We start from the raw sequence: 14,272 nt of genomic DNA on the forward strand, positions 1-14,272 counted from the left end.
GCGTCCACCCCCCGCCTCTTGTGGGAGCCTGTTCCACTGTCGAATGGCTCTTACCATCAGAAAATTATTCCCAATTTTTAGTTGGAATCTCCTTTCTTCAAGCCATCGGTTCAGTCCTCCCCTCCAGAGCAGAAGAAAACAAGCTTGCTCCGTCTTCCATGTGACGACAGCCCTTCAGGTATCTGATGAGGGCTGGCCATCTCCGCTCGGTCTCCTCTTTTCCTGGCTAAACATGCCCAGCGCCTTCAGCCTTGGTCTCCAGACCTGCCTCCCTGTCTACTTTCTCAACACCAGACATAACTTTATGTACCTACATGAAGTCATGTTCATAAATTAGATGGTCAGGAGGAAAAGGCACTCTACGTATGCCCAGAGACCTGAGGAAGAGCAGAGCTTTCACGCAGCCCCTTTTCTTCTGAGAAACTAACCTAACCTAGATTCGCCTCCCCCCGCGGCCGAGCAGCGGAGCCCTGGCTCAGCTTTGCTGCCAGAAGGAAAGAGGAATGGAATGGCTTTCACTGACTCGCCGCGCCGAAATTCTCACGGCCGGCTGGCCTGCGCGCCTGCGCGCCAAGAGAGCGGACTCGGCTTCCCCGTGCGGCTGCGAAGCCCGGGAGAAAGGCCAGTTGATTGCCGAGCAAAAATCGGGGCGCGGAGGAGGGAAAGAAGCGGGTGAAAAACCCGCTCGGGAAAAGTTTTGGGTGAACTGCGAAAAGTTTGCGGGGTGTTTTTTTTCCCTCGCTTTCCAATCCTGCAGGAAGTTCAGGATTTGCAGCCTCCTCCTCCTCCTCCTCCCCCCCCCCCAGGCCAAGCATTCCAAGCGGGGGCCGGAGGAGGCCGAAGCGGGACCCCGCGCAGCCCCCTCCCCGTCCCGGCGTGCAGCGCGAGCCAGCCAGCCAGCGAGGAGGGCGGAGGGCGGGCGTGGGGCGCGCCTTGCGGGCCAAGTCGCCGCCTGCGCCTCCCGGGGCTCCTCCTCCTCCTCCTCCTCTCGCCCCGGCCGGGCCGTCGTCCGCTGCTTTGGGTGCGCGGCGGCTGCGAGGCGACGAGGGCGGGCGCGCGCGAGCGAGGAGCGAGGGCCGCCGCGGGTTTTCCGAGCGCGGGATGGAGCGCGGTGCGGGGCGGGCGCTGCTGGGGCTGCGGGGTCTGCTGGGTCTGGTGCTGCTGGGTCTGGCGGGGCTGTGCGGCGTCGGCGGCGCCATGGACGAGTGCGCGGACGAGGCGAGCGCGCGGGCGCAGCGCTGCATGCCCGAGTTCGTCAACGCCGCCTTCAACGCCACGGTGGCGGCCACCGACACGTGCGGCAGCCCGGCCGAGGAGTACTGCGTGCAGACGGGCGTCACCGGGGTCACCAAGTCGTGCCACCTGTGCGACGCGCAGCAGCCTCACCTGAGCCACGGCGCCGCCTTCCTCACCGACTACAACAACCAGGCCGACACCACCTGGTGGCAGAGCCGCACCATGCTGGCCGGCGTCCAGTACCCCAACGCCGTCAACCTCACCCTGCACCTCGGTGAGTGAGCCAGCCAGCCAGGGAGGAAGGGAGGGCCTGGATGGCCTCGGGGGGCCTCTTCGCTTAGGGGAAGGAAGCTTCCAGCGCCTGCCCGCGGGTCGGGCTCCATCCATTGTAACTTCAGGCTTTGGGAAGGGTGCTGCCGGAGTGTGCAGGCGATGGCTGCAGCCTCCGGTTTGTGCCTTAGAGCAGTTCTTGCCAAGCTTGAGTCTTCAGCTGTTTTGGGACTACAACTCCCATCATCCCTAGCTAGCAAGACTGTGGTTAGGGATAAAGGGAATTGTAGTCCAAAAGCTCCTGGAGACCCAAGTTTGGGAAACTGGTTTAGAACTACTGTCTCCAAAATAGGAGATTTTGTTTACTTATTAAGGCTGATTGCGGTTGATAGTTCTGCCTCCTGCAGATTTGTTTAAACACACACACACACACACACACACGTGTTGTCATTGATAAGGACTACCATCGCATCTTTGGCAGTGCAAAGTATGTCCTTGCCTGGGAGTGTTGCTCACCAAGTCCAGATTCCCAAGCGATTATTCAGCACAGAGGGAGAAGTTGCTTTGTGGATGCTCTCAGCACATTGTATAGCGTGAAAATAAGTTTCCGGGCGAGGCCTCAACATAGACTTGGGTGTCCCCTGTAGTTTGCACAGAGGGGGGGGGGGAATATCTCCTTTTGCTCTGCCTCTCCCATTGGGGAGAGGAGAGGATTCCTGAGGTCGGAGGCAGGGCTCAGGAGGGCATGTTTTCCGTGCTGGGGTTCAAGTGAAGGAACAGGCACCCTCATAGTCAAGAACATGTGCAGAGTGCCTTTACCACATTTGGCCCTTGTGAGAATCCTCCCTCCTGACCAGAGGGCAAGTCTGTTAGGTGTTACTTGCTTCTGAACTTTCATCGCTGACATTATTTCGTGTAGCCAGACACATTGCCTCTCCTTGCCTTGCTTAATAACTTAGCTCCATCGTCTCCCTCCCCACAAGTCAAACTGTTGGATTTCTAACAAATAAGGGACATGCTGCAGTTGTACTGTCTAAAGTCCTGTGCAGACATTGTTTTATTTGGTGTACTCTTTAAACTGAATCTGTTGGAGCTAAGGGGGTGTTCATGCTGCAGCAACTTGCTATGATTTTAATTTGTTGTAGTGACATTTTCTCTCCCATTCCCTAAGCTCCCCAAGTTTTATTTTATTTATTTATTGAACTTGAGTTAATTGTATGGACTGCTGGTTGGGTATTGTTCTCCACTGTTTTTTTTAAAAACCTCCCGCTGCAGGTGTACAGCAGCCGGTACAGCCCAAAGTGTCACCATACTGTAGAAATGTTCGATATTCTACTAAGTTTTGTATATGCTGTAAGCTGCCCAGAGTGGCTGGGGAGACCCAGCCAGATGGGTGGGGAATAAATAATAAAAAATACTATTTTTAAGGAAGCACTGAAACAGCAGCCTCTCTCCGCTGGTTAAGAGAGGCATCTGGGCATGTCTTAACTCGTTTTGTCCATTGGAAGAGATTACTGGTGTAAATGGTAGCATTAGTCATTGCCAGGCCTGGGCAGTAATGGAACAATTGCCCAATATCAGCAGCTGGCCTCACTCCTTTATCGGATAAGGCACATGCCTTGTATACCTAAGGCTCAAGGCAGATATCAACACTGTACTTTCTTTACATTCATCTTCACACCAATAAGAGGTGAGTTGCATTCTCCTCTGTTTTTAGAAATGCGGAGCAGAGTTGAGTGTGAGAGATGGCAATGAAGTTCGCTGGTGGGTCCATGACTGAGCTGCGTCTTGCCTTCCAAATCTTAGGCAACTGGTCTACCCACTACTAGTCTCCAATTATTACTCCTAGCATTGGATTACCATTGTTTCTTGGGTTGGACTACAACTCCCATCATCCATGGTCACTGGTATTGCTAGCTAGGGATGATGGTAGTTGTAGTCCAACAACAGCTGCAGACCCCAGTTTGAGAAACACTGGATTCGATGAAGGGCATGTGGGAATCTTGTCTTTGCAGCTGTGGTGACGCAGCTGCAGCCTAGCCTGTCACTCCCTTTTGTCACATATTCATTCCAAAGGGACATTCTTCTTGTATCCTACAGTGGCTTGGTGTGCCCCCCCCCCCAATAATGGCATATCTAAGAACACAGGAGCTTGCATGAGTTGCATCCTCATGCACATTTAATGTGTTTCAAAGCTTTTCAGGAGCACCAGTACACTGAAGAAAAGGGGGGGGGGCACGTTCCATGAACTGCTATGAGCTTAATATTCCGTATGGTGAGAGCAGAGAGGCGGTGTCAAATGAGAGTGTGACTTTTGCAACATTTTCAGCCCACTTCCACGCTTGTTTTCTCAGAAGTTATGTTCACTGCGCTGGATGGAAGTGTGGTCCAGCACAACAGCGTTCCTGACTTATTTGAAGTTTGAGGGGTGCAATCTAAGGAAACTTAATACCAGTCTGTTCCCTGAATCTTGCAGAACCTTCTCTGCTTACAGACAGGGTGATGGAGGGGAGAGGAGTCTTTAAAGTTAGCATCACCTGCCTTTTATCCTTTTCTGCTTAAGGGAACACCTGCAGGCAAGGTTCTTTTGCCACCTGCTTGCATTTATGGCTAATTGGAACTTTGTGCCTGAACTGGCATAGTAGATTTCCTTGACTAGACAAGAAACTTCATTACCTGCTTCCTTTTATGATCACCCATTAGCAATTTCTTGCATGTCTGGCCTCAGTGCTTTATTCTTGGAGCAGATTTCATCATTTTTCAGGTTGTTTTCTATAATGTAGTAATTTCCTCCTCCTGCTGCTTCCTGTACTAGTGGAACTGAGCATTTTCCTTTTTCCATACAAGGACTGCCCTTTCCTCTCCTTATCCTTCTTGTCCCAGCCCTTTATAAATGTGGAATGAATTTTTTCCAGGCTCCTGGGAGGCCAGAGGGACATTGCTGGAACAACTCTTGGGTTGGGGCAACTGGCTAAAATGTTTCAAAATGTTTTAAACAGTTTTAATTTTGGTTCCTCTGTTTTGTTTTTGTTGGGTTGGTGGTTATTTTAATTTGGCTATAACTGTAAACTGTTTTTAATTATTATTATTATTATTATTGATTTATAGTCTGTATAAGATATTTTGTTTTTTAATGTTTGAAGTTTTATTATGTTTTTATACATACTAAGCCACCCAGAGTGGCTGGGGAAACCCAGCCAGATGGGCGGGATATAAATAATAATAAAAAATATTATTATTATTATTATTATTATTATTTCCTTATCCCTCTGCTTAATCCCACCCAATCTTTACTTGTGTTGGTGCTAGCAAGGAACATCTTCAGCTTCACACTTCCTCTTCCAGGGGAGAAGCAGTTTGGTTGTTAGGCTTAGGTTTTCTCAGGTTAAATATTGACTGACTTGGTTCACTTGACAGGCTAGTGCATAATGAATGTAGGAAAATTAAAACAACGGCTTCCCAAAGTGGATAAGGGGGAGTAAGGAATGTGCACAGTATAGAGTCCCATGTTTCCTTCCATATATCTGGGGACTTTGAATAAACACTTCAAAGGAGTGTTCTGTCTCAGGGTTAAATTGTTGCTTTGTGGTGGTCAAACATAATTTAAATAGGTCACAAAGCAGTTTCACAGTTAAATCTCATCACACGCAATGCAAAAAGGAAATGGGCTGTCTCCAAGTGGTAATAAATTGTAGGAGGCTGATTTCGGCAACATTTTAACAGGTTATTCCTCACTGGATTTGGCTTTTCTTTGGTTTGCTTTGAACAATGTGTGTGGTGGAGCTGGGATTTTGAAGCCTGAATGCAAACTTAAAAGAAAAAATGAGCTGGTATCTGTAATGACAAAGTAATTTGTGGGGAAAGCTTTTGACACTTTCTGGCTGCAAACAATTGAATGTTTGCACACCTGTGATGCAGTAAGTGTAAATTTGGAGGGGTTTTGTTTTTTTGTATAACACAGTAAATGACGATTAGTGCAGGAATGAATGAATAATGTGCTTATTCAGCACTTCCTTTGTAGATATATACTTTTTTTGTCTAGGCATTTGGAGCAAATGCTTCAGGTTTGGGAAAAGAATGTGTGAGCGTCTGCTGTGATTGGAAAACAGAAAAATGCTGAAGCTGGGTGATGTGTCACAGTGGAGGAGCTTGTCTTGTTTGAAAGGGAAAATGGGATATATAAAACACACTGGTGCCTCTCATTTCACTAACTCTTTGCTGGTTGATGTTTATGTGTAGAATTTGGACCAGAAGAGGATGCTAGGGAAAACGCTGTGGTTACACCAAAAGCTCTGTCAGTACATGGGTTATTTGCTTTGAACAAGAATTATCACTATCCACTGCTGGAAGGAACATACAGAAATAACTTTCCACTTGTCAGTCATTCAGCTGTTTGAACTGAATTTATAATTGTGGTAGCTTGCCAGTGTTGCCACTTTGCCATTGTCTAAAAGACAACAACCCAGCAACTACGACAAAAACCCACCAGCTGCTTTTGATAGCGGTGTTGTGTTTAAAGTTCTGTGAATGGTCAGTCATTTGCTTGAGTTGCATAAGAAGGCAAGGGCTTTCTGTGTGTAAATGGGCAGAGGTGTTTCTCAGGTGTGGAGCTGTTTGGTGTTTGTGGGAGAGAGGCAATAACCTTTGTTAAAATGTGGATTTAATATGCTGATTCTTTCTATGCACCCTGTTTGGTCATTTGTTAAAAGTACTTTATGATTCTCACAAACTTACATTTTGAAGGTGCATGGATCTTGATATACATCTATTGCTACACACCCACACTATTTTGAAAGTAAAGTTTTATGTGATCGTTTGACTAGACTGGCCTGTGTCTGACCCAAACCTGAAATTTCTACTTCTGCTTGCTATAAAAGGCTTACAGGATACGAGAAGATGCATCAAATAGACAAGAGCCTCGTTATCTGCTGAAGAGAGATAATTCTTGTTCTTGCAAAAGCTACACTCCTATCTAGAGGTAGAGAAATGGGAGATTTCCTGGAAAACAATGTAGAACTGGCTACTGAGAGAATTCAGTAAAACTTAGAAAAGACTGTGGAATTCTGGTTTAGTTTGGATGTGGTTTGGTTACCGTACAGAATGTTTGCATAAATCACAATGCCTTCCCTTAGAAACTTCAGTATAACCCATAAGCTGTGTGTCTTCCAGAGCTTCAGCTTCTGTCAACATACTTTATTTTAAAAAGGTGCAAGGCATCCTTCATCCAGATGTTGGTATCACTCTTATATAGACGGTTACAATTACAAAAACATTAGAAGACAAACCAATGTTTAGCGAAAAAACAAAAAAAAATTCCTTCCAGTAGCACCTTAAAGACCAACTAAGTTAGTTCTTGGTATGAGCTTTCGTGTGCATGCACACTTCTTCAGGTGTATCTGAAGAAGTGTGCATGCACATGAAAGCTCATACCAAGAACTAACTTAGTTGGTCTTTAAGGTGCTACTGGAAGGAATTTTTTTTTTGTTTTGACTATGGCAGACCAACACGGCTACCTATCTGTAACTGGAACAATGTTTAGAGAGTTAAACCAAAATGCCTTGGGAAACAAAAACCTGATACCAGAATGAAGACTGCGTTTGTGCCAGGTATACGTCCTTCAGGAGGGCATTTCACAGTCATGGTGCCATTGCAGAAAAGGCCCTCTCTTTTGTACATGTATGATATACTTCTAAAAATGGAGAGTGGCCTTAAGATGCAGGCAGGAGTCCTTTACTTCAAGTGAGCTGCTATAAGAAATCATTTGGGGGATTTGGGCTCCAATGTCACCAATATGTAGCTGACAAGCAGTTCTCCTTCTCTCTAAGACTCCAAGAAGGCAGTAGAACTCCTGAGCAGGTGTCTGGTGGTCGTGTTCTGGTAGATGAAACTCAATCCAGAAAGATGGAGGGCTTTTTTTAGTGAAGAAGTTGACTGATTTGGATAGTGGTCTTGGAAGGGATTGTACTTCCCTTGAAGAACCTGTTGTATAATCTGGTGGTGCTTTGGGAGAGGGGCAGGTTGCAGCAGGAGTCAGGAGTGGTTTTTGTCCACTTTTGCTCAGATGTGGGTAGCTTTTGGTAGGATATGTTGCAGAACCTCTGTGCCCATCATTCCTGACCATTGGCCATGCTTGCTGCGGCTGATGGGAATTGTAGTTCAGCAACATCTGGAGGGCCAAAAGGTATTAAAATTGTACTTCTACTCTACAAACTGCTTGAGGGGTCTTTCAGGAGAGCTTGCCCTTAAGATTGGTTAAGTTGATGTACAGTGGTACATACGCTTCAGGTTACAGACTCTGCTAACCCAGAAATATTACCTCGGGTTAAGAACTTTGCTTCAGGGTGAGAACAGAAATCGTGCTCTGGTGGCACAATGGCAGCAGGAGGCCCCATTAGCTAAAGTGGTGCTTCAGGTTAAGAACAGTTTCAGGTTAAGAACAGACTTCCAGAACGAATTAAGTTCTTAACCCGAGGTACCACTGTACGTGCAAGATTTGGTAGTTGTGTAACTTCCATCCAAGTGACTTAAACCTTATTCGTTCAGTATCCCACCGTTCAGTAGGCCTTGAAAACTCTTCACTGTTGGCTTTAACTGTGCATACCTGTGAATTTCAGAGAGCCATGCTCTATATAGTCATTTATATACTTTTCTAATTCCATATTTTCTTCTCTCAGTCATGCATTTTGCTTTCTGAGGATGTAACCCCAAAAAACAGCTTTACATAGATAAAGTGTGTTACTTATAGGGAATAGTTGGTTTTTGAAAGGAGAGCTTTTCCTGGTGCTAAAAGCAAGACGATATCGGTCCAGTCCTGGCACAATTGTAGTGTTGCATTTTAGCTTTGTGTCCCAAAGCAGGTGACTGATTCTTGCATTTTAAATTTCTGAGTAGCCAAGGTCTTAAATACTTTTTTGGGGTGCCTTCTCCCATATGTGTCTCCTCACTCTTTAAAACAAGCAGGAGAGATATTTGTCTGTATTCTGTCATTTACTGCAATTAGAGTGGAAGGATGCAGAGCAAGCCCCTTCTGTTACTGTGTTCACCTTTGCAATCCCTTCTCATCAGGCAATGTTTCGCTTCGGCTGGTATTAAAACACCTTTGTTCTCAAATTCATCTGTTGGATTTGGAGTGTGTCAGGCTGTGTTTATTGTTGTACAGTTATGCATATACATTTTATGTAATGATTTTTAGAAGGCTTATCCTCTTGGCCTTGAGTTCCATTGTTGGGAAAACAAATTACCGTAGGTTTTAATAAGTAATTAAAACTCACTATTGCTTTTTAGAATACTGTTTATCTCTGAAACATTCAGATATGTGGGATCTATGTTGTTGCCTTGTATGCTAAACAAGCTATATTTATGAAACATAGTGTTTTTTGTGCTAATTCTTATGGAATGTTAACAAATCTGTATCAAGGTGTTCAAACTGTAACTTAAGACAATGTTATGTTGGACTTCATTAGTTTTTTTCAAGGCCTTGTGGGTTTATTTCTTTAATAGAAAGGGAGGATAAAAAAATACCCTAAATATTTTGTGAAGCGATCTTAAGGGAATTGATAATAACTACTTGATAGGTTGACAAATCAATCTTTTGCATGGTAACAAATGAGCAGTGGAGGCAGATCTGTCCTGAATGGACTTAGTGTTGCCTGGAAACCGCTTTCTGCTAGTGTGATTATTGTGCCAGGTTAGAACTGAAGAAATTTCAGATAGCTCAGACTGCATATTTCACCCCAGTGCTCACAAGGCTAAATCTTTCACATGACTGCTGTTGACCTGCTTTGTTTCAGTTTGGTTGACTCCTCTTTGTTTTGAGGACTCAGGAGGAAGCAGTTCACTGTGGGGTTCTTGTGTTCGAAGCAGACAAGAACCCAGTTGAACACACAGCCTTCCTTGGGTCTCTGGGTTCACATTCACCATGACAGAAAAGGCGCTTTGGAAACCGACACAAAACTGGAGACCTGTAGGTGTTGGTGGTCTTACAGCATTTTCACAGTACAACACATAGTGTGTCTCTTGTGTGAATTTACTACAAAATAGAATGAGTCGCCTGCTAGTTCTCTGGTTAACAAGAGAAAGAAAAAATAAGTCTTTTTCACTGGGTCAGGTTACACTGAAGGGGTGTTTTCATGTGTGAAGCTTAGTTCAGCTTTTCTTTAAAAGTACATGGGTTGCCAAACTTAGCTTCCACGTTAACAATATTCACTGATAGCACAACCTTTGGAAGTGAGACTTAATGTTATGTTTCCTCTTTGTGTGTGAAAACTCTCTGGGGCAAGTTCCTGCTCTTTGACAACAGTGTTGCTATGAGCCACCTGAATAATAAAAAAGTGTAAAATATGTGATGTTTAAGTTGTTTCTCAAACCTCTTGAACTCATACCCCATTGCTGGACTTTCCTGGACCCCAAATAAAGGGTGTCACACCTCTGTAGCTGATGTCTCTGAATGGACTTGTTATTTTGCTTAATTGTGCTGAAGAATCAAGGCGGAGAGAAGGGGGCCAGGCCTTGGTGGACGCCTGGATTTGGCAGTGGCAGAGTGCTCCAGAAAGACTGGTGTGCCTCTGGCTAGCCGCTCAGCAGGCAAAACTGCAACTGCTTTTACTCCAGCAAGTGGGTGAAAGTCTATAGCCAAAATCTATAGAGTCACATAAGATTGCCAGACAGTGGCAGGATATGTTAAAGACGAGTCAGGGCCAGACGCAAGTAATGGGTCTGAGCCCAAAGCATCATCCCATGTGCACCACCTGAAAGCAACCTTCCCGGCATCGGCTGCAGAGAAGACCCAATCTAGGCAAGGTGTGTGTGGGGGGGGAGTCTGGTTTCAGAGTCGAGGAGCTGGAGAAGGCTGTGCTGTTGTTTCCTTCATGGTCTGAACCGGAATCAAAGATGAGAGCTGACCCAGGTGTGAGCCACGCAGCTGAATGAAGGGAGAGCATGGTTTTCTTTAGGGCGCTAGATGGGGGAATAGACTGATTCTGCCAGGAGTAATCACATTAATACAGTACAGCAGCAGGAGCACAGCTGTTTCATAAGGAAAGCAGTGTCACAAGTAGCCAGATGCCAGCTGCATTTTGCACTGGCTGTCTCCACCATCTGGAGGTGCATGTTTGGGGAGCATCGGATCTGGACTGTTTTCACACACTAATGCCCCATCCTGTAGAACTCTATATTTTATATGCACAATCACAATGAATTTCTGAAACCAAAATGCTTTTTCTGTGCAGCCTTAGCCGGAGCAGTGAACAGTGCTAGAGTTAATTGTCGCTCTGCCCTGCTCACAGGTGTGGTGAATATTCTTACATGGTCCATGGTCACCATTAAGAAAAACAGGTAGGAATAGGCCAATATATATGTGGACTGTCCCAGGATAAAGTGGCTTTTCTTCTTTAAGTTCTCAAAGTTCTTAACCTAGCTCAAGGTAGACATCTGAACTAGCCAGAAGTTTATCTGACAACCAATCACAGTCAGTCCATCATTTGTCTATGGAGCTGTCTTACCCCAAAATGGCAACTAGACATTCCATTTTTGTGACTGTAATCTTGGTTTAGGGAGCCATTTGGCGCCTAGTTTATATATCTGAGTTGCTAACACTGGCGTGGAAGAATTAAAACAACCCAGTGAATAAGTCACCTGATGCTAGCTTGCTTTTTTGCTAACTCACCAGCAGAACTTATAAAAGGACAACTTCAGTAAAACTTCTCTGTTTGGACATCTTTCTTACCATAGGCAGTCAGGTTGCTATGAGTGGCTACTTAGAAGAAAGAACTGGATCCTGCCCAAGCAGGGCAGGAGACTTGGGTCTCCTTGAAGAATTATAGGTAGATATAAATCTGATTGATCTGTAGTTGTATCTGGAGTGCTCTCCCCAGGGAAGTTCCCCTGGCGCCTTCACTACACACCTTTAGGCACAAACTTTCCTTTTCAACCAGGCCTTTGCCTGACCTGATCTACATCCTATACCCTTTTTTAAATGCTGGCTCTTTTTAGGGGGGTTCTGTTGGGTTGTCGTTTGTATTTTGATTTTATGTATGTGATCCTTGTGAACCGCCCTGAGACCTTCAGGTATAGGCGGTATAGAAATGAAATGAAATGAAATAATCTGCCCTCTTTTGAGTAGTGTAAGAAATCTGAGTGCATAAGGCCTACTGTAGTGTACTGGTGAAGAGATTGAACCATGAAGCCTCCAGTCCAGATTTAGTCTTGATCAGGAATTGGATAGGTATCTTCATGCTAGTCCATCTCCCCTTTCCTCATACACAGTTTGTGGATAATTACTAACCTTAATGTGTTGTTGTAAAGATTATGTTAAGTTTTTTATAAAAAAAACCTTTTAAAACTGATTTGTATATACTGAATGTCATTATTATATATTATTGGATCCCTTTTCTAATTTGTATCTCTTAAAATAAAATATGTAGCCTATTCAAATATTTTCCCACCCCCATTTGAATTGTTTGGGAGGGTGTTACAAATAGCATTGTAGCTGCTGTTCGGTAATCATTACCAAATAAAAAGCTAAGCATCCTATGTAAGGTTAATGTTACATGAGAAACTTCCGTACTTAAAATTGGCAATTTTAATTCTTGAATTCTTTGCTTGTGTTCTTCAGCTTGAGGAGCTGTCAGTTTTAAGTTAACCTTTCATGGCCGTCCTGTTTTTTAAGTGTTTTTCCAAAAACGTTGGGGTAGGAATCTTGAAATGTAAGGGCTTAAGTAAAATGTCAATTTTTCTTCTACAAATAAATGAATTTATTGTAAGATATGGAAACGGGCTAAAAATTATTGTTAACTCTGGATTCTGAGTTACTATCTGGTCTGTAGTGTGACTCTTTTAAAAAAAAAATCCATGGGAATCTTTTAATTTTTTTTTATTTTTTTTTGGCACTGAAAATAAACCACAGGCATACAGCCAATATTTGGGTTAGTTCTTTCAAATCTGTGAACTTCAGCTCTGCTCACCTCTGCAGTCCCCCCCCTCCACTCCTCCTTTCATGCTCTCTCTCTGTTTTGCATCCCTCTTGTCCTGCCTCTCTCCCCTTCCTCAATTTCTCTGGACCACTCTCTATTCCAACCCTTGTCTCTTGGGTCTTGCCTTGGCTTGTTCCTTTCTCAGGTTCTTTCCTCTTCTCCTTTCCTTTAGGCCAACATCTTCAACCTTTTGGGAATGCATTTGGGAACCTCTTTCTGAAGCTCTTACCATATGTAGGAGTGTTCCTGTTGTGATCCACCTGGGATCACGTGGCGGCTCACAAGGGTCTCTCCACCAGTGCCTTCTTGTTTTTTGCTGGCATCCATCTGTCTCGGGAGACAGTGGTAGAGTGCACCTTTCAAGGTAAAGTCAAACTGATGGAGAGGCCGATATTTTTTTCCTAGGCTCATCTTCCCAGCTTTATGATGGTCTGAAACAGGTCAGCAATTGGCTGCATTCTCTCATATAAAGCTTCCCTTCCCAAAATGCAATTTGCCAAATGTCAAAGTGTAGAGTAGGAAAGAGGGGAAATGGGCTTCTTGGGCTCTTGTGTTGCAAAATAAAATAATAAAGAAAAAAATTGGCTTGCTGGGCAGAGAGAGACAATATTGCTAGTGTTCCTGAGTGGAACTTAAGTGGAACTAGCCACTTAAGTCACTTATTTATTTATATTTAATTTATTAAATAGGTATACTGCCTTTCCTCTGTCGATCTCAGGGCGGTTCACAACATAAAAATACAAAAGGAAAACATAAAATACATAATAAAAACAAGAATAAAACAAACCAGTAACCCCACCCCTCCCAGAAACACATTTAAAAGGATATAGGATGTTAGTCAGCCAAAATACTTTATTTGTCATTGAAACCTGGCATGCCATACAGTCGATTCATGCATGTCCATAAATATGGTGTTTAGGAATTTGCCATTCCATATAAAGCTATGGTTTCTCAATGCATTTAAAACTATGTTTTGCATTTGTTGGAAATGCAGAGAAGGAACACCTCTGTAACACATAAGGAAAAGTGGGATAGCCAGTGTGGTGCCTCTACATCACTGGACTTCGGCTGGAGATTGAGACCCACTATTGGAGCACTACTGCCATGCATGTCTATGGTAAAGGATTAAGAAAGGGGTCCCCAAATGCATGTTTGGGTCCTGAAAAGGCTGAAGATACATACTCTAGATGTTGTGGACTACAACTCATTTTGGTCATAGCCAGCTTGACTAATGTTCAGGGGTGATGCGGAATGGGGTAACTTCCATATTAGATTAGGTTGGGTAGCTCAATGTCACACACCTGGCTGCAATCCCGTACAGTTATAACCTGGGACGTTATACTAATTGGGACCTGCTTCTGAGTAGACATGCATAGGATTGCAGTGTTAGATGTAATACTGGCTTTTGTGTTTTAGCAGGCAAGATTTATAATCTCTCTTTGAGCGGTTTCTTTTTTTACATATCCAAGAAATTAAGATTAAATAACCTGGAAGAAAGCTCATTGCTGAAAACTGTCTCTAACTGTGCAATTTGTCAGGAAATCCTCTGGAGACTTTGTTAAATCAAGGTCTGGGAATAGCTTGTTGAACACTTCAGTGACTTCACTTTGGTATTTGTGGAGCCCTGAGGGAACTCTATTTTAGTTAGTCTCACAAAGGCTTGATTTACATTTTGCAGGTTTCAACTTGAGTAGCGAAGAGATCTCTTTTTTAATGGCTAGCAGTTGTTCAGTACAGTTATATAAAGTCACTGCAAAGCTCTTCATCTCTCCACCCCGCACCCTTTAAACTCTCTG

At 44.2% G+C, this 14,272-nt stretch overlaps 1 protein-coding gene across 1 annotated transcript in view; it reads left to right on the plus strand.

The window, feature by feature from the left end:
• The first annotated feature begins 745 nt into the window (after window positions 1-745).
• Window positions 746-14,272, plus strand: part of LAMC1 (laminin subunit gamma 1) — a 127,312-nt gene continuing 113,785 nt past the window's right edge. Inside the window, exon 1 of the mRNA XM_079981040.1 lies at window positions 746-1,510. Within this exon, the coding sequence (XP_079837166.1) occupies window positions 1,102-1,510 (409 nt within the window). The 5' untranslated portion in view covers window positions 746-1,101. The remainder of the gene's footprint in view (window positions 1,511-14,272) is intronic.

This window comes from Podarcis cretensis (assembly GCF_951804945.1).
Source record: "Podarcis cretensis genome assembly, chromosome: 6".
In the NCBI taxonomy this organism is placed as follows: domain Eukaryota; kingdom Metazoa; phylum Chordata; class Lepidosauria; order Squamata; family Lacertidae; genus Podarcis; species Podarcis cretensis.